The 23,631-nt window shown below is 39.3% G+C and overlaps 1 protein-coding gene across 1 annotated transcript in view; it reads left to right on the top strand.

Annotated features, from left to right (window-relative positions):
- Nucleotides 1-23,631, top strand: part of plcl2 (phospholipase C like 2) — a 46,057-nt gene that overhangs the window by 7,961 nt on the left and 14,465 nt on the right. The window contains exons 3-4 of the mRNA XM_080896091.1: nt 17,192-19,672; nt 21,124-21,327. Of these exons, the coding sequence (XP_080752217.1) occupies nt 17,192-19,672; nt 21,124-21,327 (2,685 nt within the window). The remainder of the gene's footprint in view (nt 1-17,191; nt 19,673-21,123; nt 21,328-23,631) is intronic.

Genomic DNA, 23,631 nt, shown 5'->3' with positions numbered 1-23,631 from the left:
AGGCAAAAGGTAACATATTTGACCATGAGCTCAACATAATAGCTAAGGTTAGGTACCATAAAGCAGCAGTCCCCGAGCCCCAGGCCACGAGTCGCTTGGTATCGGGCGAGAGTTGAAGGTCAGGTGTGAAATGTATGGTTTTCAGGGTTTTTATCGTTATTTTTTTTTTTAATCGTTTTTATCGTTAACTCTGTTTCCCTGGGTCTTTTCCCGTGTGTTATGAATAAATCTTCTTTTTTGGGTACCAGTACTGGTTTTATTTTGTTGTATTTATCCGCAACACCTTAAAGGCATAAACCGGTCCGTAGCACAAAAAAGGTTGGGGACCGCTAGCATAAAGATAAGAGATAAGATAAGATAAAACTTTATTAATCCCTCGGGTGGGTTCCTCTGGGAAATTCGGTTTCCAAAAGCACAGCACCGACAGAAGTTACAGTTACAGAATATACACACACACACACACACACACACACACACACACACACACACACACACACACACACACATATATATATATATATATATATATATATATATATATATATATATATATATATATATATATATATATATATATATATATATATATATATATATATAAATACAGAGACATATATAAATAAAATATACGAAGGGGATAAATAGAATAAATAGGAATAAAATAAAAATACAAGTGAAGTGTACAGATGTAATGCACACACATAAATATCAGCTAATTAGTATTAAGTACCAGACTATTAAAATACTAGAATTTCACTTCACAAAACTGAAACACAACTTGTTGGATAATACTGGTGTTATCACACGCTATTTAACAAATAATACTAGCACTCTCCTGCTGTTTCTTCTCAGCTCCTGGTATGCAATGCACATGCTACATTATGCACACCTTTTAAGATTTCAAGATCAGGTTTTATACAACTTGAAGACTGAGGCATCATTCAATGTCAGTCTTAGCTGGTAAATTCTCTGAATACTTGGCTTGTAGTGTTGTGAAAGTATTTCCTTGAGTCGAATATCGATAGATATAGATTAAGGATGCTCTTATTATACCTGCTGTAACATACTGCAGTCATCAGTGTTTACCATGTTTATTAATAGCTTTTGAGCACTGGTGTTTCCCTTCTACACTCTAATTAACTGTGCTATATAATTACTGTTGAATGCACAGCCATACATTCTTCCATGTGAGTACTCACACTGGAATGTGTAAGTGTACAGTCACTGCTTGTCCTATTTTAAACGCCCAGAGAGAAATAAGTATGAAAATTAATTAGGGAAATGCAGTGTGAAAAAGAGTCTCAACAAACTTACTAGTCCCCGAGCAAGATACCAAGTGATATAATCCTTAAATTCTGTAGTTTAGAAAAAAAAGAAAGACAAAAGGTCTGAAGTCTTGTTTAGGGCATGATTGAGTAAAGCGGGTGGCGAAACGCTTTCCTTTTTAAATATGATGTTGCAAGTGGTGGTGTTATTGCTGTTGCATTGTCACTTTAATTATGCATGCTACTATGTACTACTGAAATGTTACGACAGACGGGCCCATCATCATTTAGCCTGAATCTGCCAAGAAGAGATTTTTCTCAAATGGAATCTGAATTTATTCTTCTTCTTCAAAAAGTTACTTGAATAATGTGGTGTGCGTGCTGGAGTCTTATCCATTTGTCTGAACTAGTGCCGCTGGCAGCTGATTGTATAATTTATTGATGGTTTTTTGACAGCTGTCCTTGATGTCCTGCTGTTCGTCACACATCTAGCCGTTGTGTTTACGTATGCAAGGCAACTTGCAGAAGCACTAACCGGAATCACTGCCTATTAATTTACCAGGTCGGGTGTCACTGATTTGCACAAATGCTGTTTGCTTCACCAAGTTATTTCAGGGGTAGCTCAAAAAACTTGGCATCAAATACATTTCTACCACATTAACGGCAGAAGTCCTTCTATGCCCTTGTAATGGATGGCATTAATTTTATACTTTAATATGCAGTCAAGCATATTTTTCACAAACACATTTACACAGGATGATAGGTAGTCCTGTGAAAATTAAGTACACCCCATGGCTCAGTAGCTTGTATAACCACGTTTGGCAGAACTAAACTGAAGTTTTGTGGACATTTGTTAATGCACAGCTCTCTTCATTTCAGTTGAGATGAGGTCTGGACTTGGCTCACATGCAACCTAAAGGCAAGCTAAGCTGTGCTGCTATGTTCTTTTTAGAGAGAAATACTTTCTCCTGGCAAAGGAGCCATATTTTCTGTCAGTCTTTTTCTAACTGTAACTGTTATTAACCTTAACATTTTACATGCATGCATGTGGCCTGTAGAGGCCCGAAGAGCTCTTGAGTTTGAACGTTCTGACCTTGAGGTGAATTTGCTCTGAGGTCTTCTTCTAGGAAGATTTTGGCAGCGTGTTAAAACACACCAGAATGCCCCAGACCAACAAACTGCCAAAACCCCTGGTCACTCTTGCTGTTGACTGATTGTATTTGATTAGCTGCACCTGGCTGCTACTTGGCTTCTTAATTTCTATGGAAGCGTAAGACGGCGCTTTTCATTAAAAAACAAAACAAAAAAAACACTTGCTATCTGAATTAACAGGACATCTTAAAATCCTAAAAGAGCTTATGTTGACTTTAAAGCTTGATTTCATTGTTAATGATGGCTCACATGATTTTTTTTTTTTTTTTGTAAATGTAGTTTTCTCTTGAAATATTGGGATATACTTGTGCCTTTGTCTCTTGAGTCAACATCATTGGACACCACGTAGACTCTGTGGATGAATTTTGAGTGAATTACCCCTAAGTGTAGGGCTGGGCCATATTATACCGTTCACGGTAATACCGGTATAATGTTAGGCAACGATAGGAAAATGAAATATCGCGATAGAATGGGAGTAAAACGCGCGTGCGCAGTGCCTTTGTTTTCATACGCACATGGCCGATTGTTGAGTGAAACAGATGAACCAGAATTGGTTTGTAAAAATGGTGCAACTTCCGTGATGTGGAACTGGTTTGGTGTTTGTCCGTCAGATACACAACAAAGCACATTTTTTGTCGGACTAAGATGCTCTTAAATCTGGGAGTAATCTGGGTCCTAAACTCCGTATGCTTCAGGTCAAACAACACTGCAGCATCACTTAGAGTTAAAAACTGTCTAAATTCTTTCATCTTTAATAAAACGATCAGCATTGCTGCTTTACCAGGTGTAACTATAAAGTTTAACTTCCAGGCATCCATGAAAACAAAAGTTATTACATTTAACGGAGTTAGAAGTTAGCAGGAAGCTAGCGGAAGTTAGCTCGCTAGTTTCGCTAGTTACCTAAGCATGATATAGCATGTTCTGACTGAGAGATTTCTGAAAAAATTCAAACGTACAGCTCTGCTATCACTTCCAACATAAATGAAGACAGGAAACTAAACAGCAGTGACGTTTGTAGGGTTACTGAAGTTGGGCTAGCTGGTATATAATGATGTGCTACGTGATCGCTAGCGACACAGCTATGTTAGCATAACATAAACAGTGAAGCTGGAGGACGAACACTAACACTTTTCCACTTATAAAAGTTAACGTGAAGGTTCTTCATGGTTAGAGACAAATGCAATCGCATGGCAGGATGCTGTAAACGGACCAAACTTCAGTCAGGAGAACAACTGAGATAATCCATCCACAATACGAGGTTAGTCATTAATATACTGCAACAACATGGGAATAGAGCAGCTGCCAGAGAATTCAACATTAATGAAACAATGGTACAGAAGTGGAGGAAGCAAGAAGAATGAGTTTAATAAAGTTTGATTTATCTGACTGCTTTGTTTCGCTTAATGTGCCTTATAATCCTGTGCACCTTATGGTCCGAAAAATACGTACTGCACACTGCAGTTTAATGTTGCAAAGCACCTCTTTTTAACTTCAGTGGATATTATACATGGTTATGCTCAGGATATGTCAGCCCATTTCTACTGGAAATGCCTTTTGGTTAAACTTTCAGCAAGGAATTTGCATTTGCACTGTTACATTTTTATAAAGCTTTAATGTACATAAAAACCAGCTTCTTAAGTGAAAATAAATGGAAGGTTGTCTTTTTGCGCTAGTAATGTTGTGGAGTTGTATTTTGTCTCGCATCAATTATATCGTTGGTTATATCGTTATTGCAAATTTTCAAATATATATCGTGATAAATATTTTTGGCCATATCGCCCTGCTCTACCTAAGTGTATTAAGGGTTTGCTCTTTATTGCTTATGAAATCAAGGTTTCAGGGCATTAGAGGCTTTCTGGGATTTTAACATGTCTTGTTCATTCAGAAAAAATGGAGTAATAAAATTTGAGTTTTGGAATTTTTGAGATAATTGTTTCATTAATTCAGGAAAACAAGGCTGCTTTTGTCAAGTGAAAGCACTGTCTCTGTAATATATTAATTTAATTTCAAATGATTCAATAATGAAAAAAATCCTCAGATAAATTGATTATGAATACCGTTTTTGCAGCACTGCTATAGACTTCATGCTTTATTTTCTGTTGTCCCATTAGTTCTTTTAACGTGGATCGCTTTGGGTAACTGTAACTTCTACACAGTAAATATTTAATACTCACATAAAAATAAACTGTGAGAAGATATTAATGTGTATATTATCTCCAGCTCTGTTTACACTGAGTCTTCTGTTATTGTAATTAGATCACATTTAGTGTTTATGTTGACTTTATAAACTGGGAAGCTTTGTGTGATTAAAATCACAAACTAATATCCTGACTGCAGGGACCTTTAACAGCTGTTCTCTGGGAGTGTTTATCAATAACATTGTTCTTGAGTTCTGATCACTTTCACTTTGAGTTATGTTACTGATGTTAGTATGACAATAACATTAATAGAAAAGTAGTGCATTAATATGTTGGATTGATTCTGCATATTAACCTTTTGTAGTCCTTTTAGAAATGAAACAAAGTTAGTCAGGTCTCTGTTTTTCTCAGTGCCTTCTGTTCAGCCTTAAGAGAGTCCACGGATGAATCAGTTCAGCTGTTGTGATGGTAATACGACTCCTGAAGGTGGAAATATGATGCAGTCTCCAGCTAACGGATGGTGTCAATTTTGCTTGCATCGCGCTGCCTCATCATGGACGCCTTATCAGATGCTGAGAATGTGCCACTGCTTTTCAGTCTTTTTTTTTTTTTTATACTGAACTCTGACATGACAGTTTTGCTTCATATTGCCTGGTGGAGTTCTTACCAAAATGTGAAATGCAGTGTTGACCTGCCATCAATAATGCGAGAATTTCTCGATGTTTCACAGTTTTACAGTCTACTTGGAGCTGTAACATTGCAAGACTTGTCTATAAGTGGTGTAAAGAGCCAAACAAAATTGCCAGTTTTTCAATCTAAAATCATAGTTAATCCCAGGCTTCACTGCACGTCTTTGCCCTGCTTTGCTTCGCCACATTTCCTGCTTCCTCTTCTGCTTGACCATCTCAGATTTGCCACAAAATGTATGGTCAAAAGTTTGGATATATAATGATATGTTGATAATGATAATATGGATAATTAATAATGATTGCTGTGAATTTTTAGCTTCATATATCAAATACTTTTAAAGATTTATTTATTCATTTTTTTTAAACGACCTGTCAACCCACTTCCAACATTTTTGTTGAGCTAGTTTTACTTGCTGCTATGCTGGACCTGACATGCAGTTCTGCAGTTGTGAATGGTTGTGTTGAAGTTATTCTACAGCTGGAGGAACTGACTGGAGAGTTCCTCACAGAGTATATAATGATATATTTATGGAGCCTCGTGTGGAGCTTCTTGTGAATTTTTCCCCTACAGCCAATACTATCACAGATAAAATTGCAGTGAACCCTCTGAAGGCTTACCTACCCAAACCTGACATATCCTGCAGAAAAGTCTAACTTTACGTTGTTTTTTATATTTGTCGGTTAAAATGTGTTTGTTTGTTTTTTCTTTTTGTCTTTTTCCCCAATTGCCAAGACTTCGGAGAACAAACAAACGGGTTGTCTGTGGTACTTAAAACAAAAAGGGGTACCGAGAAGGTCTGACATCCAACTTTGGCACCTAAAGGTTCAACGCAAATGCACTCATTTGCTCGCTAACTTTGTCTTACCTGCAATAAAATTTGCAGCAGATTAACTGAGTATTCTAGCAGACTTGTCGGTCTCCATGTACAATGTTTTCCCTGCATAGAAAAATATATGGTGCCTTCCAAAAAGGCCAAGTAATGACGGAGAAAAATCAGCTGCATGGTCGACTGAACAGTTAGTTAGTTACTTACAGTTAGTACAGTTAGTTACTAGTTCAGTTGTTCTTGGATGCCGTCTTAGCTTTTTAAAACAAACATCATGGACACTACTTGGCTAACAACTTGTCATTTCCAAGCTGTTGTCCAGTGAGCATTGCCTTCTCCTTTCTGACTATAGTGGGGACCTTAATTGACAAAATGAATTTTATGTTGTATAGAGTGAGACTTCAAACTTGTTATTGAGGCAACAAATGCGATTGGAAAATATTTAATTAATCAATTAATTTAATTTAGGGTGTCTTTTTTTCCCCAGTGTCTTCCTCGTGTGTCCTGTTCATCTAATCCACACTTAACCCATCCAGGAATCCAAAGGTCATAAACAAACAAAAACTAAATGTGATATTTATAAAGCAGCTATTCTATAGATGGTCACTGATATATGTTTTTAGAGCATTAATAACTAGGGATGGGTATCGTTTAGGTTTTATCCGATACCAGTACCAAACTGGTACTTTTGAAACTGTGCCGGTGCTTAAACGGTGCTCGAACCGGTGCTCGAACCGGTGCTTAAAGAATGGAGAACACAAAATTGGTCCAAAAACCTCTCATGTTCAGCTGTTTTTTTTGTAAAAAGACAACAATGTTAGCCTTTTCTGCAGCTATAGGGGATTTATGGCATCACGCTTGGCTGGAAGCAGTGCTTAAACAATGGAAAAAACATAAACTTTGTCCAAAAACCTCTCATGTTTAGCTGTTTTCCACTTCCTCTTTGGTCATTTTAGCCTTTTTGGCCAGGGTGAAGGGAGTATCTGCCATCAAACAAGAAGACAGCCGCATGTAACTACGACGGTGTTTGCTAGTTCACCTTGCATGCATTAATTTAATAACATGGTTAGCCTACTCAACGTAAATTATACACGAACAACATTAAGCTACTGACCCAGAGAAGAACGGCTGCTGCTGCCGTCATCATCTGTCATCATTTCTGCTACACTGGCAGGGCTAGGGGCCAGGACTCTACTTTTCGGGTTTTTGGGGGATGTTGCTAACTCCGGGTCCGATAACAGGCACCACACCCGCAGTAGATGTTCTTGATGTGAGGTCTCACAGCAAGCTATCAAATACGGTGCATTTCTCGGCTTTTAACAAAATGCTATACGTCGCCAGGTGTTTCATCAGATTCGAGGTGTTACCTCCTTTGCACAGTATCACCTTAAAGCACTTGTTGCAGGCTGCTGAGTTTGCATCTTTTGCTGTGAAGTACAGCCAGAATTTGACCGCTTCGCCTTGGGCGTTTTTAATCTGTAGCTCTGCTCTAAAAGAACATATGTACCTGGGCCCGCCTACTATCCTCGGAAAGGTAAAATGATTGGCTAGAATCCAAAGTGTATGACATCTTAGGGAAAAAAGCACCGAAATAAAGCACCGAAATGTGCGCTGCTTTTTGGTCTGGTTACTACCGTTTATGTCAGATGGCACCGGATACCGGTACCCATCCCTATTAATAACAGGGCTAGACTAGAGCTTTTTTTATAATATACTCTGGAATCATTATTTTAGTTGCAATCTGCCTATTGCAGTCAGAGGTTCAGGTTTCTTTTTGTGGCAATGAAAAATGTGTGTCAGTAAAGAAAATCAGTGTGGGCATCTCTTAACAGTTTAGGTTTTGCTTTGGAGTATTTGTCAAACCACCAGACTGGTTGTAGAAAAGATAATATGTGGGCATGTGGGCTGTTCTTCTGTCTTTATGTTACGTATGTGGGAGTGGTTTGATGTTATTGCTGCCTAATGTCTGAGGTGACCGACTGATGACTGTTTGTTTATTGGTCTCTGAATAAGACCCACTGAATTTGCAGGCAAATTAGCTTAACGTGGGAGAATATAGCATTGATCTGGTGTAAGCAGAGCCTTTTAACTGCTCTTCCAGTGAGATTGTTGTGCTTAAAGTAAGCGCAACAGTCCTAATCAGCTACTTGAATTAATTCAGTCAGATGTATAAAGTGACTCAGGGAAAACTGCAGAAAACACATGCATAAATGTTATGCATAGAACATTTTATATTAACCATAAATGAGACAATAACACAATACATTAAATGAATACAGAACATGAATGTCAGATGGCACCCTGACAATGAAAATTTAAAGCAGGTGTTTGAGCAACGTATGAATTCTTTTTTTTACTAGAAACAACTGCAATAAAATGGTAATAAATTCAGAATCATGTTGGAATGAAGGAAGCAACTGAACTTTCTAAAATTCACTAAGTCAGCAGACCGCATGTGGTGTTTATGTGTGCGTTCTTTGGAGTGGTTGCTGAGTCAGACAAAGTAAGGAGATGGGGAAGGAGCAGTTTGAGATGGGATCAGAGATTATTTATTTAACAAAGTAGAATCTCAGAAAGCAATATGTTATAACCCAAGATTTTACTCGTGAGGTCTAATGAGGTAGTCATACTTCTGCATCAAATCTACACTGTGAGTGAGCCATAACCACAAGCCCGACATCTGCAACTGCACACTACATCGATGCAACCTGCAGTGACTGTACCTTCAGGTACCTTTGTTTCCTCCTATGCATTTATGGCTACTTCTTCTTGCCACCATTTTTCATATTGACTGGAAGCAACTGAGATCTTGAAGCTTAGGTGATTGCATTGTAACAGTATCACATTTTTACATTTATAAACATTGTGAATTTGAAATGTAAATTAAAGAAACTTATGATTTTGCAATAAACAATACAGTGTAAAGGAGTAGCAAATGGCCCAGTCTTTATATTTGCCAAATAGAGGAGATCTGGAGGAAGGGTGAAAGGTCCACTTCTATGAAGGAATGTTTCTGAGCATGTGTCACTCCCACGCTCAGCTCCAGTTTATTTTTCCATCACTGGTCCTGTTGACTGTTTTACCAGAATTATTTTAGATCCTAGATTGTCAAATATGATAAACATGAGGTGTAAAGCTCTGTATTGAGTTTCCTTTGTGGCGTAAAGGGTGTTTGGAGGTGAAATTCTTTTCAAGGCAAGAGACATAACTTCTCTGCGGAAATCTGGAGAAGCCTCAAAGATGAAACCCTGAGTCATTATTTCCTTATGAGAATTAACCCGGCCTTCTCTTCCCTCCATAGGGTACTGATTGCCCTTTTGACTGTAAGCCATTATGTTGTTAACTCTCTGAAAGGAGGTCCAAATTCTAGTGAATTCCAGTTTACCACTGTAGAAAGGAAAAGAAATGCTGTGTTGTGGAAAGGGGGTCTTTGACCCTTTTTATTCGGAGTAGCATGAAAGGCCGCACGCAGTGTTCATGGATTAAAGAAATGTCCTACATATTGATGGAAAATATTGTGGTGACCTTGGAATGAGATCTATTACTGGTAATGAATCAAAACTCAATTATGTTTGGTTGATGGCTGACATTTCTCTCAAGGTCCAATAAATTCATACCAGCTATAAAGATAACAAGAAACCAGTTGCAGAAGGTTACATGGTCATGGGTAAAGGCTTAGAAAAAGGGCATTTGATGATAAGAAGAAGAAGAAATCTATTGCTTCTCGTTTCAAACAGCTCATATCTACAGGGCAGGTATCATTTACAGTATGATTTTCACTGGTTTAAATTCATTACTAGCTTATTGTCATCACTTTGATGAGCAATTAGGAAATTGACTAATTACTCAGTCTTGCATTTTTTTTCTTCCTTATCTCGTTTTGAAAAGAGCCATAACAAATTAACTTTTTGTGAGGGCCTTACAGGAAATTGAACAGAAGTTACCCCTGTGTTATGTCCTAGCGCTTGTTGTGTAATTCAATTGATTGCGCAGGCTGCCCTCACAATGTCACGAAAGATTGATCAGGGTATGAGATAAGGTGATCAGTATGCCCATTTAGGCATATTTGTTACTGTTGTTTTTAATGTTATTGCACTGCAGATAATGCTATCAACGGCTCTTTACAGTTCACACAGTTTAATAAAATGTGACAGCTTTTGTCTAAAACTTAGTAAAGAATCAACCCTGTGGAATATTAACTTTCTGTACTATTAATAAGTAAAGATTCTTATTAATATCACAGAATTAACAGATTCATTTATTGTAACTGTGACTAATGTCTCAATCTAATATTGAGAAGATGATAGGCTCGCTCTCTGCCTGGAGAGCTGATGATGTAAAGCCTGGAACAGCTCCATAGAGAACAGTTGGAAGAAAATGGTGGTAAGCAATTAACTCAGCCCACCCAAGGCAATTTTTTCCTTGTTAATTGTATCCTCTTCTTTTTCAGTGCTGAAAATGTTGCCATAAAAAGACTTAAGTGTCAAATTTGAGGAAACATTTTAACTGTGTGGATTTTGTTGCACATTTTGGTTGATTGTCAGGAGAGCAAGTCCTTTGGATTGTGGGCTGTAGAACATTACATTGTAACAAGATGAATATGCTTTTCACTTCACCTAACAGCTGTTTCTGATTGGTGTAGTTTGTGTTTAGCAGATAAGAAGGGTCTCTGCTACAGTGGGTGAATCTACATTATATGGACAAAAGTGAGGCTACACCTGTTAATCACTGAATTCATATGTTTCTTTCAGTCCCATTGCCACTGGTGTATAAAATCAAACACCGCCAAGTTCCAATGAGGAATGAGGAGTTGCAGTGCTCTGCTTGCTCATTAACTGCGGAGTTTCCTAACCTCCTCTGGTATTAACATCAGCATAAAAACTGTGCACTGGGAGCTTGATGGCGATGGGTTATCATGGCCAACAGGCACCGCCAAACATTTGACAGAGTGATGTAAGTCGCGCAGCCACTAGACACTTGAAAAGTGGAAACATGTTGTGTGAATTGACAAATCATGCAGTCTGCATTTGGTGAATGTTAGAAAAACATCATCTGCCTTACTGCAGCATTCCAAGTGTAAAGCTTGGAGCAGGAGGGATAGTGGTATGAGGTTGTTTTTCTGGGTTTGTGCTGGCCCTTTTGGTTCCAGTGAAGAGAGATCTTAATGCTTCAGTTTACCAGGACATTTTTGGACATTCCAGCATGACCCTGCATGTGTACAAAAACAAGGTTCACAAAACAATGGTTAGATGACTTTGGTATTTGGGAGAATGTGAGTAGCCCGCACAGTGCCCTGAACCCAACCCAAAATGTGCTGTCATAAAAGCCTATGTATGTTTATTTTGTGCAAGTGGCTGTATGTACCAAAACAGTCCTAAACGGTATCCAAATTCACTTTTTGACTCAGCAGCCAAGCAGACTAGTAGATGGAAAAAGTCCATTGGCCAAAAATATTTTTAATACTTTAAAATTATAAATTGCTTTTTGATGTTGCATATTGATTAGCCGCACTACATGTTATGACCTACACAGTATCCTGTGTTGAGATGCACCCACTGGATTGGCTGGTGACTAGAATTGGTGGGTTTTCAGCTGATTGGCCAGGACCAGCTGATGAGTATAACTGACTCTAAAGATCCACTGCCATGTGCCAATGACCCGTCCACATCGCTGTAATCGTAAAAATCAGGATGCACAGCAGCTGCTAATGTGCTAGAGCGGCATCTGTCCTTTACTTGTTTTCACAGCTCTGCCAATCCCTATATAAACTTAGTATGCTCAGAAGTCTTTTCTCTCATTGTGTGGCAGCAGTTTGGTAATGTTAACTGTTCAACATTTATTAAATCCAAGGCTGAGCTGATCTGCTCAGCTCACAGTAGATCTTTCATGCACTGAATCTACAGCAGTCACCCTCCTTTGGATGCTTTGAGCCCTGGTGTAGGGATGTGAGCTTAAACAAAATTTAAATCCATTTATAATTGCAGCATCCAACAACTATGAAGAAGAAGACAATTGAGATAAAACAATTTTCAAATTTAGTTTTTTTTGTAATCATGTGTTGTTTTGCTGCATCTTTTTATCTTTCTTTGACAGCTATGTGCCTTTGCTCTTCGTTAAACCTCAAACACATCCCCCTACAGGATGTGGCAGGTTTAGATCAGCTTTGATTACAAAGAGTAGTAAAAACCAGTTCAGCCCTTCGCACACACTTTGTTTTCGAGAAGCCCGGCAAGGACAAGCAAATAAAAAATGCCAGTTTTCCTTAAAAGTTCAACAAATGCACGATTGTGTCAAACACCCAGCTATGGTGTTAATTAATCTTGATCTCAGAACATGCCAATATAATTGCAAGTAGATATTTTTTCCATAATTGATCAGCCCCATCATATTCCTTGATTTGACTGGCTAGTAATCATGTCTTGGCTGGAGAAGCCATAAAGATGGAATAAAAGATGGAAATAAAATGTGTGTCAGATTGTGACCTAAATAAGTCGAGGGCATAACCAGAGTGCCCGTTAACAGGGTAGAGATTCTTAGTATAGTTCATTATGACTGTTTTGGTTAGCTTCTCACATGCTAGGTGGTGGACACCCTGTCCTGATTTACTCACACTTTGTGGGAGTTAAACATTACCCCTCTTGTATCCTAGGAAGGTCTGTTCTCTAACCCTGACCTTTTTCCTAATCATCTAACTTAAACTCTACTTAGTCTAAGAGATATCATTTGCCAATCTATAACTGTAGCAAATTAATATGTGATAGAAAATAGGTAATTCGCTATTTTAAATGAAAAGATATGCTTGGTTGGTGGATTTTAGATTTTCTTCTTCCACTAATCTCCTTGTCTGGTGAGTCAATCTTGGACAATGGCATGGATTATTATTTGCCCCTAAAAGAGTAGATAGTACAGTTATTGCAGGCTGCCATCTTTTGAGCAAACTGACAAAAAAGGCCACAGCTGATCAATCCGCTCCATGTCAGTTAGATTACACAACACAAAACCTCTTAGAGATTAAGAAATGGATGGTTGAAATACCCAACCAAAAAGTTCTTATTTTGAACCACTGCACAGAAAAACAAACAGAAGACAAACACCTGCATAAATGAAAGTTGAATCTGTTAAACTGTATGGGAAAGATACAGCAGGTTGGCCTTTTTAAATACATATTCCTTTTTTATTTCAGCATGGAAAACTCGTGTGAAAAACAAGTTTTAGTCACAAGTTTCATTTATATCCACTCAGGAAATGGCAGAGCTGTTAGATTTATCTTGTGTTACCTCTTTCACACTTCATGTGACCAACAGACTCTTACCATATGGTACATAAAAACAGCTGGGTCTGCACCAGGTCTGAACTCCCCTGGGATTTGACAGCAGTGCAGCTGGAGAACAAAAAGTCCCTATTTGCTAATTTTAATAAAACCGAATTCTCATTACTAGAAGATTGTGGTTGTTTGTTGTTGTATAGTGTATTAGTGAGCTAATATCAGTTTAACTGCAATATAATATCTCATGTTTCTTTTTCTTAGTTAAAATAATTTTTTACGTAATAAAACCCAGTGTATTGTTTTGTTTTTGGTGTTTGTGCACTTTGGTTTACGTTGCGTGCACAAGCAGGAACAAGTCTGTTCCAGTCGTCCAACAAGTTTTTAGCATTGCCCCCAGGTGGTAACAATGAGTTACATCAGGTAGTTTGTCAGGAAGCTCTGCAGCTCTTGTAGTCCCTTAGCGCTGCACAAGTCTTAGCTCAGCTAAAATATGCAAATATTTTTGTATTCAATATTTCTTTCTCTTGCTTTTACTGTTATCTGGTTATCTGGAAGCTGGCAAACAACTGAAACTGAAGAACGCATTTCGAGCTGCCAGGCACGAGAAGATTGTATAGAGGGGCGAGATTAGATGTTGCTATGCAAGCAGAGGACACATGGAAATCTGAAGACGACTACTAACAAAAATGTTAGTAGTTTTTTGGACCTCTGGACTAGACCTCATTTTATGTTTGGACAAAGTCTGCCACGTAACAAATCAGCCACAACTATTTGGGAATGCTTTGTGAAAGGAGGGCGATCTTCAAAAAACAGTTCCTCTTGAATTTCTTATTTATTTATTTGCAAGAAATGGGTAATTTTTCCTCATTGTTTATATTTGTTGCATATCTAAAGCGATATACCCTGATATGGCCATATCTGAGCGAGGCCAATATCAGCTGTCCAGTACATCAGTTTGGCTTTGTGTAAAGGTATATATATAATATACTGTTTTCTTTCTAAGACCCCTAACAGTTGAGACACTGTAGGAATTCTTGTTGACGACTGTGATTTTATAAATTAGCAGTAAATAAGGGCCATGCACCATCACAAAGGGGCACATTTGTGGCTGCTTGTTACATTTGTACTCAGATGAAATTCATTTCATTCACTTAATTTTTGTTACTGTATATTTAAGCCTGTCCTGGCACCGAGCTAAAAGGTGATTTATGCTGCAGTGAGACTGAGGTGATGGTTGTTGTGGAGGATTTAGGTAGAACAGTAGAGCAAAGAGTAATGGGTCCCATGTGATGTCTTCAGTTGCACAGACAGTTCATAACTGCTCGCTGAGCCAGAAAAAAAATGCAGTTTTCCGTCCGTTAGGGAATTCAGACTCCTATGGGATCTTTGAGCAGTTGGACATATGCAGTCTTACTTGGTTCTCTCCCCCACTATCTTGCTGTCGACACACACACACACACACACACACACACACACACACACACACACACACACACACACACACACACACACAGATATCGAACATACACTGAAACCATACATACAGGCTTAGAATTAACTTCTCTTTTCAGGGTGTCTGATGGTAATACCCAGGGTATTATCTTAGCATTGTGAAGCACAAACTAAACGTTTAATATCTCATTTGCGTTCTACTGTCGTGCCCTAACAATGCAGCACGGGTTTCCTTCTCTCAACAAAATTAATAAAGTAATAAAAGTAAAAAAACGAAACCATCTGTAATAAACATAATGAAATGAGGATCAATGCAGAATATTTCTCAAAACCGGAACCTCCATTGTCCTGCTGTGTATTGTTCTGTTGCAGAGGATTCAAAGAAGGGATGACTAATAGCGTGGCACGGTCATGTATTTTGGATGCTTACCCAAGAAAATAATGTTTCTGTGTTTGCTTACAGTCCTTGTTACCACACAGTGATGTTAAACAGACTGAGCGGGGGTTAGATAAGGTTGATAAGTACTGAATACAGCTTGTACTTACTGGTGCTATAATGTCTTGCTCATGATATATATTTACACCCATACTTTTCTAACATATGGTCCTGTGGAACTTTTCTACTCTAATGAAGTTACAGCCCTTAATTTTTGACCACGGATCCCAAATAAAGGTCCTTTAAATCTGACTAAAAGTCAGCAGGGAAAGAAAGATCACCATCTTTCTTGTAACTGCTAACATTACGGGGAAATTGTAGCTAGCTTGATCTGGTGCTGTGCTTTGACTTGGCAAAGAAACAGATGAACAGAGATAAGTGATGGAGATTAATATGTACCCTATAAAACAAATAAATGTAGCTATAAATAGCCCATCTGATCATGATCATGTTGTCTTTTGAAAACCATGTAAGGCTAAATGAAGCTGCACTTGCAGCTTGCAGTATTGTGGATCACCTGACTGAAAAAAAGACTGTTGCATAACAGTTTTTTTTTCTAAGGAAACATTAAATGGTAAGACAAGGGTGCTTTGGCAATCTATACCTATTGTAGTGCACTGGGTGTGTGCACTACAATAGGTACACACTGGGTGTGTGCAGTATTTTTATCTCCTTATACTGACTGTATTATGGTTACTGCCTACTGATGACTATCCTAAAATCCACCTTTTTGTCCAGATCAGAAGGATTATGTAAGGAATTCCCATTTTAGGTTAGGGCAAGAACTGACCTTAAGCAACAGACTGCAAAATAAGGTCCATCCATGATCATTACAGGGGCACAAGATAAGAGTCAGTGTCTGTTTTTTTTATACTCCAACACACAGATGCTGATGAATCAATTTGGAAAAAAAATTACATTATATAATTGTTTCGGTCTGTGTTTCATCTCAGAAGCGCCTACTGACAGATTTGCTTGATCATTTCTGTTATGTAAGATGTTTGTTACTACGCTTGGTTGTATAGATGGTTTTTATGTTAGAGAAGATTTTGTTTCAGCCTTCCATCCTCATCATTCCAGCTACTTAGACATCTTAATTGTACAAACTAATAAACAATCTCACTGAGAGTGGGCTGTCGGCAGCAGGGAGAACTATCAGGAGTGTCCATTGCTTTTGCTGCATCTTGACCTCTATATACATGATGTAATAATGAGTAGCCAATCCCTTTGTGCCTCTAAAAACAATAGCATTTCACTCATTCAGTCGTTAGATTAAAAGAAAATAAAGGTTGATGTTTCTACTGGAATGTATTGCAACGTAGTCTAGTTACATCATATAGCTGAACAATGCTGCCACAGGATGATTAATAAGGGTGTGGGTTTTTCTAAAATTGTGAAATGACTTCAATAATGTCAAGTGTAAAATGCTGTTGTACTGAAGGGAACTGCTGCGATGGAAAGAGCAGGGTTCACTGAAAATGTCAGACGTGTGACTGCTGTAGATGACTGGATTTGTGTGGGTGATGCTCTCCTAAGGGAGATTCCTTGTTGTATCTGTATAATACACAGCGACAGGTGCCTTAAGTCAACCAACAAGGTTGCTGCTGTTGGACCAAGAAGGAGGACTATCTGGGCAAACAGTATGTCAGAGTGGGCAGCATGCTGGGTGCTGTATTTAGATTTTTCTTGAGTTGGAAAGAAATAAAAAATGTGGAGATTGTGCTACAGGTCTGCTAGAGAGATTGATGACTCTAAAATTAACCTGGGGGAAAAAACAAAATAGTGATCCACACGGAACAGTACTTTTTTAGTATATGATTTAAGTAAGCCTAGACTGGCTTACCCCTTTAAAGTTAAACCTTGATTATAACTGCATACTGTCATATTTTCATTGTTGTTGTTGTTTCCTGTACTTTAAATGAAAAGATTTCTATTGATACACAGTGTTTTTCCTTTTCTCTGCAGGATGGAAAACAGCGGAAGGAAAGAAAGAAGACTGTCTCATTCAGCAGCATGCCCACTGAGAAGAAGATTAGTAGCGCAAGTGATTGCATCAGTGCCATGGTTGATGGGTCTGAGCTCAAAAAAGTGCGATCCAATTCGCGCATTTACCATCGCTACTTTCTCCTTGACGCCGACATGCAGTCTTTGAGATGGGAGCCTTCAAAGAAGGAAGTAGACAAGGCTAAAATCGATGTAAAATCTATCAAAGAGGTTCGGACAGGCAAAAACACAGATACTTTTAGAACTAATGGAACCTATGATCAGATTTCGGAGGACTGTGCTTTCTCTGTCATTTTTGGGGAGAACTATGAGTCCCTAGACTTGGTGGCGAACACTGCAGATGTAGCCAACACGTGGGTCACAGGGCTGAGGTACCTGATATCCTATGGGAAACATACCTTAAATATGATTGAGAGCAGTCAGAACAACATGCGCTCATCGTGGTTAGGTGAGCTTTTTGATGAGGAGGATACTACAAACAGCAAGCAACTTTCTATATGCACTGCTGTACAGTTAGTCAAAAAGTTGAATCCGGGACTCAAAAATGTGAAAATAGAACTGAAATTCAAGGAGCTGCATAAAGTTAAGGACAAATCAGGTTCGGATGTGGCAAAAGAGGAGTTCATTGAAGTCTTTCACGATCTTTGTACCAGACCAGAAATATATTTTCTCTTTGTTCAGTTTTCCAGTAATAAAGAATTTCTTGATACCAAGGACTTAATGATATTTCTGGAGGCAGAACAGGGAATGGCACAAGTCAGCGAAGAGACCAGCTTTGACGTAATTCAGAAATATGAGCCATCGAAAGAGGGCCAGCTCAAAGGTTGGCTGTCTTTGGACGGGTTCTCTAACTATCTTATGTCCTCAGAGTGCCATATATTTGACCCTGAACATAAATCAGTCTGCCAAGACGTGAACCAACCCTTGTCCCACTACTACATCAATGCATCACACAACACCTACCTGATAGAAGATCAGTTCAGAGGCCCCTCTGATGTGACAGGCTATATCCGTGCTCTCAAGATGGGCTGCCGCAGTGTAGAGCTGGATGTGTGGGACGGACCTGATAATGAACCTGTAATTTACACTGGTCACACAATGACCTCACAGATAGTTTTTCGCAGTGTCATTGACGTCATTAACAAATATGCCTTTGTTGCCTCTGAGTTTCCATTGATACTGTGCTTAGAAAACCACTGTTCCTTGAAGCAACAGAGAGTCATGTTCCAGCACCTAAAGAAAATCCTTGGAGACAAGCTCCACCTAGATCCTCCAAAACCTGAGGACTGTTACCTTCCATCTCCTAATGAACTGAAGGGGAAGATCCTACTGAAGGGTAAGAAGTTGGGCACAAATTGCACTGCTTCAGAAGGTGAGGTGACAGATGAGGATGAAGGGGCAGAGATGTCTCAAAGGATGAGCATTGAGACTGCTGAACAACAAACAGTTGCACTCAAGAAATTTCAGCTGTCCAAGGAGCTCTCTGATCTGGTGACTTTGTGCAAGTCTGTGGAGTTCAAAGACTTTCCAACATCTTTCCAAAAACAGAAGCATTGGGAGCTGTGCTCTTTCAATGAAGTCTTTGCCAGTCGCTGTGCCAGTGAATTCCCAGGTGACTTTGTTAACTATAACAAGAAGTTCCTAGCACGGGTTTACCCTAGTCCCATGCGGATTGACTCCAGCAACATGAATCCACAAGATTTCTGGAAGTGTGGCTGTCAGATTGTAGCAATGAACTACCAGACTCCTGGCCTGATGATGGATTTAAACATTGGCTGGTTCCGTCAGAATGGGAACTGTGGTTATGTGCTGCGTCCAGCGATCATGAGGGAGCAGGTTTCATATTTCAGTGCCAACACTAAAGATTCAGTGCCTGGTGTTTCTCCACAGCTCTTGCACATCAAGATTATCAGTGGACAAAACTTTCCAAAACCCAAAGGCTCAGGTGCCAAAGGAGACGTAGTAGATCCCTACGTGTATGTCGAAATACACGGCATTCCCGCCGACTGCGCTGAGCAAAGGACTAAAACGGTCAACCAAAACGGGGACAACCCTCTGTTTGACGAGAGCTTCGAGTTTCAGATAAACCTCCCCGAACTTGCAATGGTGCGCTTTGTGGTGCTGGATGACGACTATATTGGCGATGAGTTTATCGGTCAATACACAATCCCGTTTGAGTGTCTGCAGCCAGGTTTCCGCCATGTTCCGCTGCAGTCTCTGACAGGGGAAGTGCTGCCACATACCTTATTGTTTGTTCATGTGGCAATAACCAATCGAAGAGGAGGCGGCAAACCTCACAAAAGGGGGCTGTCTGTACGAAAAGGCAAGAGGAGTAGAGAGTATGCAAGCATGAGGGTGCTATTGATCAAAGCTCTGGATGATGTCTTCAAAACAGCCATTCAGCCACTGAGAGAGGCAACAGACCTCAGAGAAAACATGCAGGTAAGGCATGAAGTATTGATTTTTTTTTTTTTCCCACCCTTTTTTTGATTAACTAGAGTGGGTCTGAATTAACAGTGTCATCCAAGATATATTTTGTACTGCATGGATATGCATGGAAAGTTTATGTCTGAACACATCTGAACAGTAGACTGAACACAATCTATTAATTATAACTAGATTTAATACAAGACATCTAAAGTAATTTAAAACAGCGGTCCCCAACCTTTATTGCGCCACGGACCGGTTTATGCCCGACAATATTTTCACGGACCGGCCTTTAAGGTGTCGCGGATAAATACAACAAAATAAAACTAGTACCGGTACCGAAAAAAAGAAGATTTATTCATAACACAGGTGAAAAGACCCAGGAAAACCGAGTTAACGATAAAAACGAAAACAAAATAACGCTGAAAACCGATAAAAACCCTGAAAACCATACATTTCACACCTGAGCCTCTACTCTCGCGGCCCGGTACCAAATTACTCACGGACCGGTACCGGTCCGAGGCCCGGGGGTTGGGGACCGTTGATTTAAAAGACTTCATCTTTGGAAAGGAAACACAAAAACCACCACCCTGGACTGAATTAGATTTGACCAAGTCCTTATGTGTGTCAAGGAATGGAGAGAAACGAGCAAACATAATGGTGAGATCCATGTTTTAACGATCCATGTTATAGAAGTTATTCATAACTTCTATTGTGTAAACTGGACCACATTTTTTAATGGTACCAGTGATGGAAAAACAATATAAAGCTGTTTGTTTTAACTGCTTAGCTTTAACCCACAGTGTTTAATGGACTCCAGTCCAGACAGACTTACTGTGATCCCTCTTTTCAGAAAAAGAGGCATTTATGTCATTGTTCAAGCTTTCAAAGAAATGCAAAGGGCTGCATAGGAAATACACTGCTCGAGTGTCTCTGCACTGTGGATGGTCTCAGGTTGTGTTTCTTCAGGCGTTGTATTAGGTTTTATTTTGGTAGCGTTGTTTATATTGCGGTCGTTGTGTGATAACAAGCCACTGGCCTTGTGATTATAACACATCTTGGCCCTCCTGCCAGTTTTTCCCTCTGCTTGTTTATGTAGGATTTAAATTTGGCCTTTCACAGAAAGGTTAGGGTGTTTGTGTCTCTGTGTGTGTCTGTGTGTCTTTGTGAACCTGGTGTCAGTCCAAAAGGATTGAGTGTTTATGAGTGGCTTATAAGAGCCAAAATGAAAGTTCCCACAGGTAATGAATGAGCTTCCAGGCGTTTCCTTTGAGAAAGTGCTGTTCTGTGCGGTTGTGGGGCAGATGAAGGGCATATTTTCGAAAGCTGGAATATTAGGTTCCTTTCCTTTTAGACTTTTTGTAATGCTTATGCCATTTGATGCATGTTTTGCTTGGCATGCCAGTGTAAACCAGCATAAGTTCATGCAAGCCAGACTGTAATTACGCTTTCTCCATTCTCTGCAGAATGCCATAGCGTCCTTTAAAGAGCTGTGCGGCCTTTCAGCGGTGGCTAACCTGAAGCAGTGCATCTTGGCCCTTTCCCCTCGACTGACTGGGCCTGACAATAACCCCCTTCTGGTGTTCAACCTCAATGAGCAGTACCCCAACTTAGAGCCTCAAGGCCTGCTACCAGAGGTCCTAAAGAAAGTCGTTACCACATATGACATGGTGAGCAGTTTTTTGCATGATTCATTTACTTTATTTACACAGTAGTAACTCTAGTGAATATCAAAAATGACAGTAAATAAAAAGAGGAGAGAGACATTCAATTCCATGACCTGAAATAATGTCTAGAAACAAAGTAGCAGATATAATTTAATCTCTTGTCGTCTGGATCTAAGTGTGTTCTGTCTTTGTTGTCCAAACTCGTGGTTCTTTTGCAGTGCATAGAAAAGAAAACTTAATTTGTATTTGGCAGCAACCCATTCCACTCATGCATGCTTTTGCCATCAACAGGAAGGGATGATCTAACAAGGCAAACCAACGCCAATCAGATCAATACCTGGGCTTACTGACCTAATGGGGACACACAGAGATGGTTAGGTAACAGGGCTGAAGTTCTGTTAAGTAATAAAATCAATGTTTACAAGTTATGCAACATGCCATTGAGGCTATTCCCAGCTACACCATTAACCTTAAAACACGATGTTCTCTGACACTGATTCTTGGCACAACATGAACAAGGAGGCAAAAGCACAGCAACAAGAGAAACAATTTTGTCTCTGATTTGAAAACTTAATAAACACATAGATTAGGTATGAACATTCAAGAAAAGAAAGTCCAAAATCTTTTTTTAAACCAGGCTGTAAATATGATTTTTACTGCTGGAAAGATGGACGTGTTAATACAACACTGGCTTACCTACTAGTCCCATGTGGCCATTAGAGAAACTACAGTTCTTGGCTCTTTTGTCTTTAGGTTCAACTCTGGATTCAAAGAATACACCTGTGCATTTGCATTATTTGTTATCCAAATGATACATTATGCATTAAACTAAAAAAATGGAAATGGCAAAAGCTTCATACCTTGCAACTCAAGGACGAACATAGGAAAAGGACTCTGATGCAGACCGATTAAGGTGACCCCTCTGCTCTATTCAGACATGAGAACGGAAAGCTAGGTAATTGGCCCTGATGGAAGGAGCGCCAGGAAAATTGAGTTGGAGAGGAAGAAAGAAGAAAATGGCGGGTGTTTGGGGACTAAAATCAAATAAATTAAGATCAAGGGCTTAAGTGGTGTGAAGCTGCAGGCCTTGATCATCAGCAGAGTGCCAGAAGTGATGGCAAGCAGAAAGGTGTGGCGGCAAAAGATGAGCTGACAAGTGCATACGCGTAAGAAAAAGAGGGAGTGCAACCTTAAAATAATGTTAAATAATGTATGGATAAGTACAATTAGAAATTCTGGTAGTGTGTCAAAATCCACCGCAGGGAGTAGCCAGGCTTTCAGCTCCTGATTGGCAAAAATAGAATGTGGGTCTCAATGCTGCCCATTTGTGTGCTAAGAGAAAAAGCTGGAGAGACTCGGTAGTATGCCAGCTCGAGCTCTTAGGTAATATGGTCCGATTTCTGTTTGTACTCACAACAGATTAACTAAGGGCACAGAGTGTGGATGGAGAAAATACAAAGTCTTTGAAACACTGAACCGAGGGGACTTCAAAACCCATATGTTAGGCTTTTATTGGGGAATAAACTTTGTTCTAGAATGGTTCTGCTAAGATGTCTGTTATCTGCAGTTCAACCACATACATCAAACAAGACTCATTAACACAATATTTTTAATAACATTAAAGTTGTTGTTCACAATATATATTCTCTTTTTAGTTTTAGTTTGCAGAAATGTATCATTGAACTAACGTCACCTTGAAAATAAAAGACCATTTGTGTCTTTGTTAATGTGGGTGGTAATAATAATAATAACAACAACGGCCATAACATTTAGAGGATGCAGTTTAGTGTGCAAATAGGGAGCAGTCCACCCACTTACCTTACTAGAATATGCCTTTAAAGACGCTTGATTTGCTGTGTCTGCCACCAAGACAGTAATTTCTTTACCCATCAGGAAAGTAATCACAGTGTGTGAGGCAGCTCTAAGTGCCGCAACTGCAGCTGCAGAGTGAGACAAACAGCCACAGTCACTTAGTCATGACTGCCTGTAGAAGAACATGGTGAGTCACCATATGGGTTTGTGCAACGGTGTCTGTCCCCCATACTGAGCACAGTATCAGGCAATGACTCTGCATAGTCATGCTTCGGGGGGAAAAAGGCTGCACGTTCATATTTATCTTCAGAAAACGTCTGCTGTGTTCTCACTTATTTTCTTAGAGTGCGTTAGAAAGAATAGCAGCTCAGGCCGTGACAAGTCTGTCGACATGCTCATAAAGGATAAGGCTGGCATTATTTCATATTTTCCTTATTAACACATCTGAAAAGACCAAAACGGTAGGAACAAACAAAGCTCTCTAATTTCATGGAT

The sequence above is a fragment of the Rhamphochromis sp. 'chilingali' genome (genome assembly GCF_963969265.1).
Source record: "Rhamphochromis sp. 'chilingali' genome assembly, chromosome: 11".
In the NCBI taxonomy this organism is placed as follows: Eukaryota; Metazoa; Chordata; class Actinopteri; order Cichliformes; family Cichlidae; genus Rhamphochromis; species Rhamphochromis sp. 'chilingali'.
The sequence above is the reverse complement of the archived record's forward strand: the minus strand, read 5'-3'. Positions and strand labels throughout refer to the sequence as shown.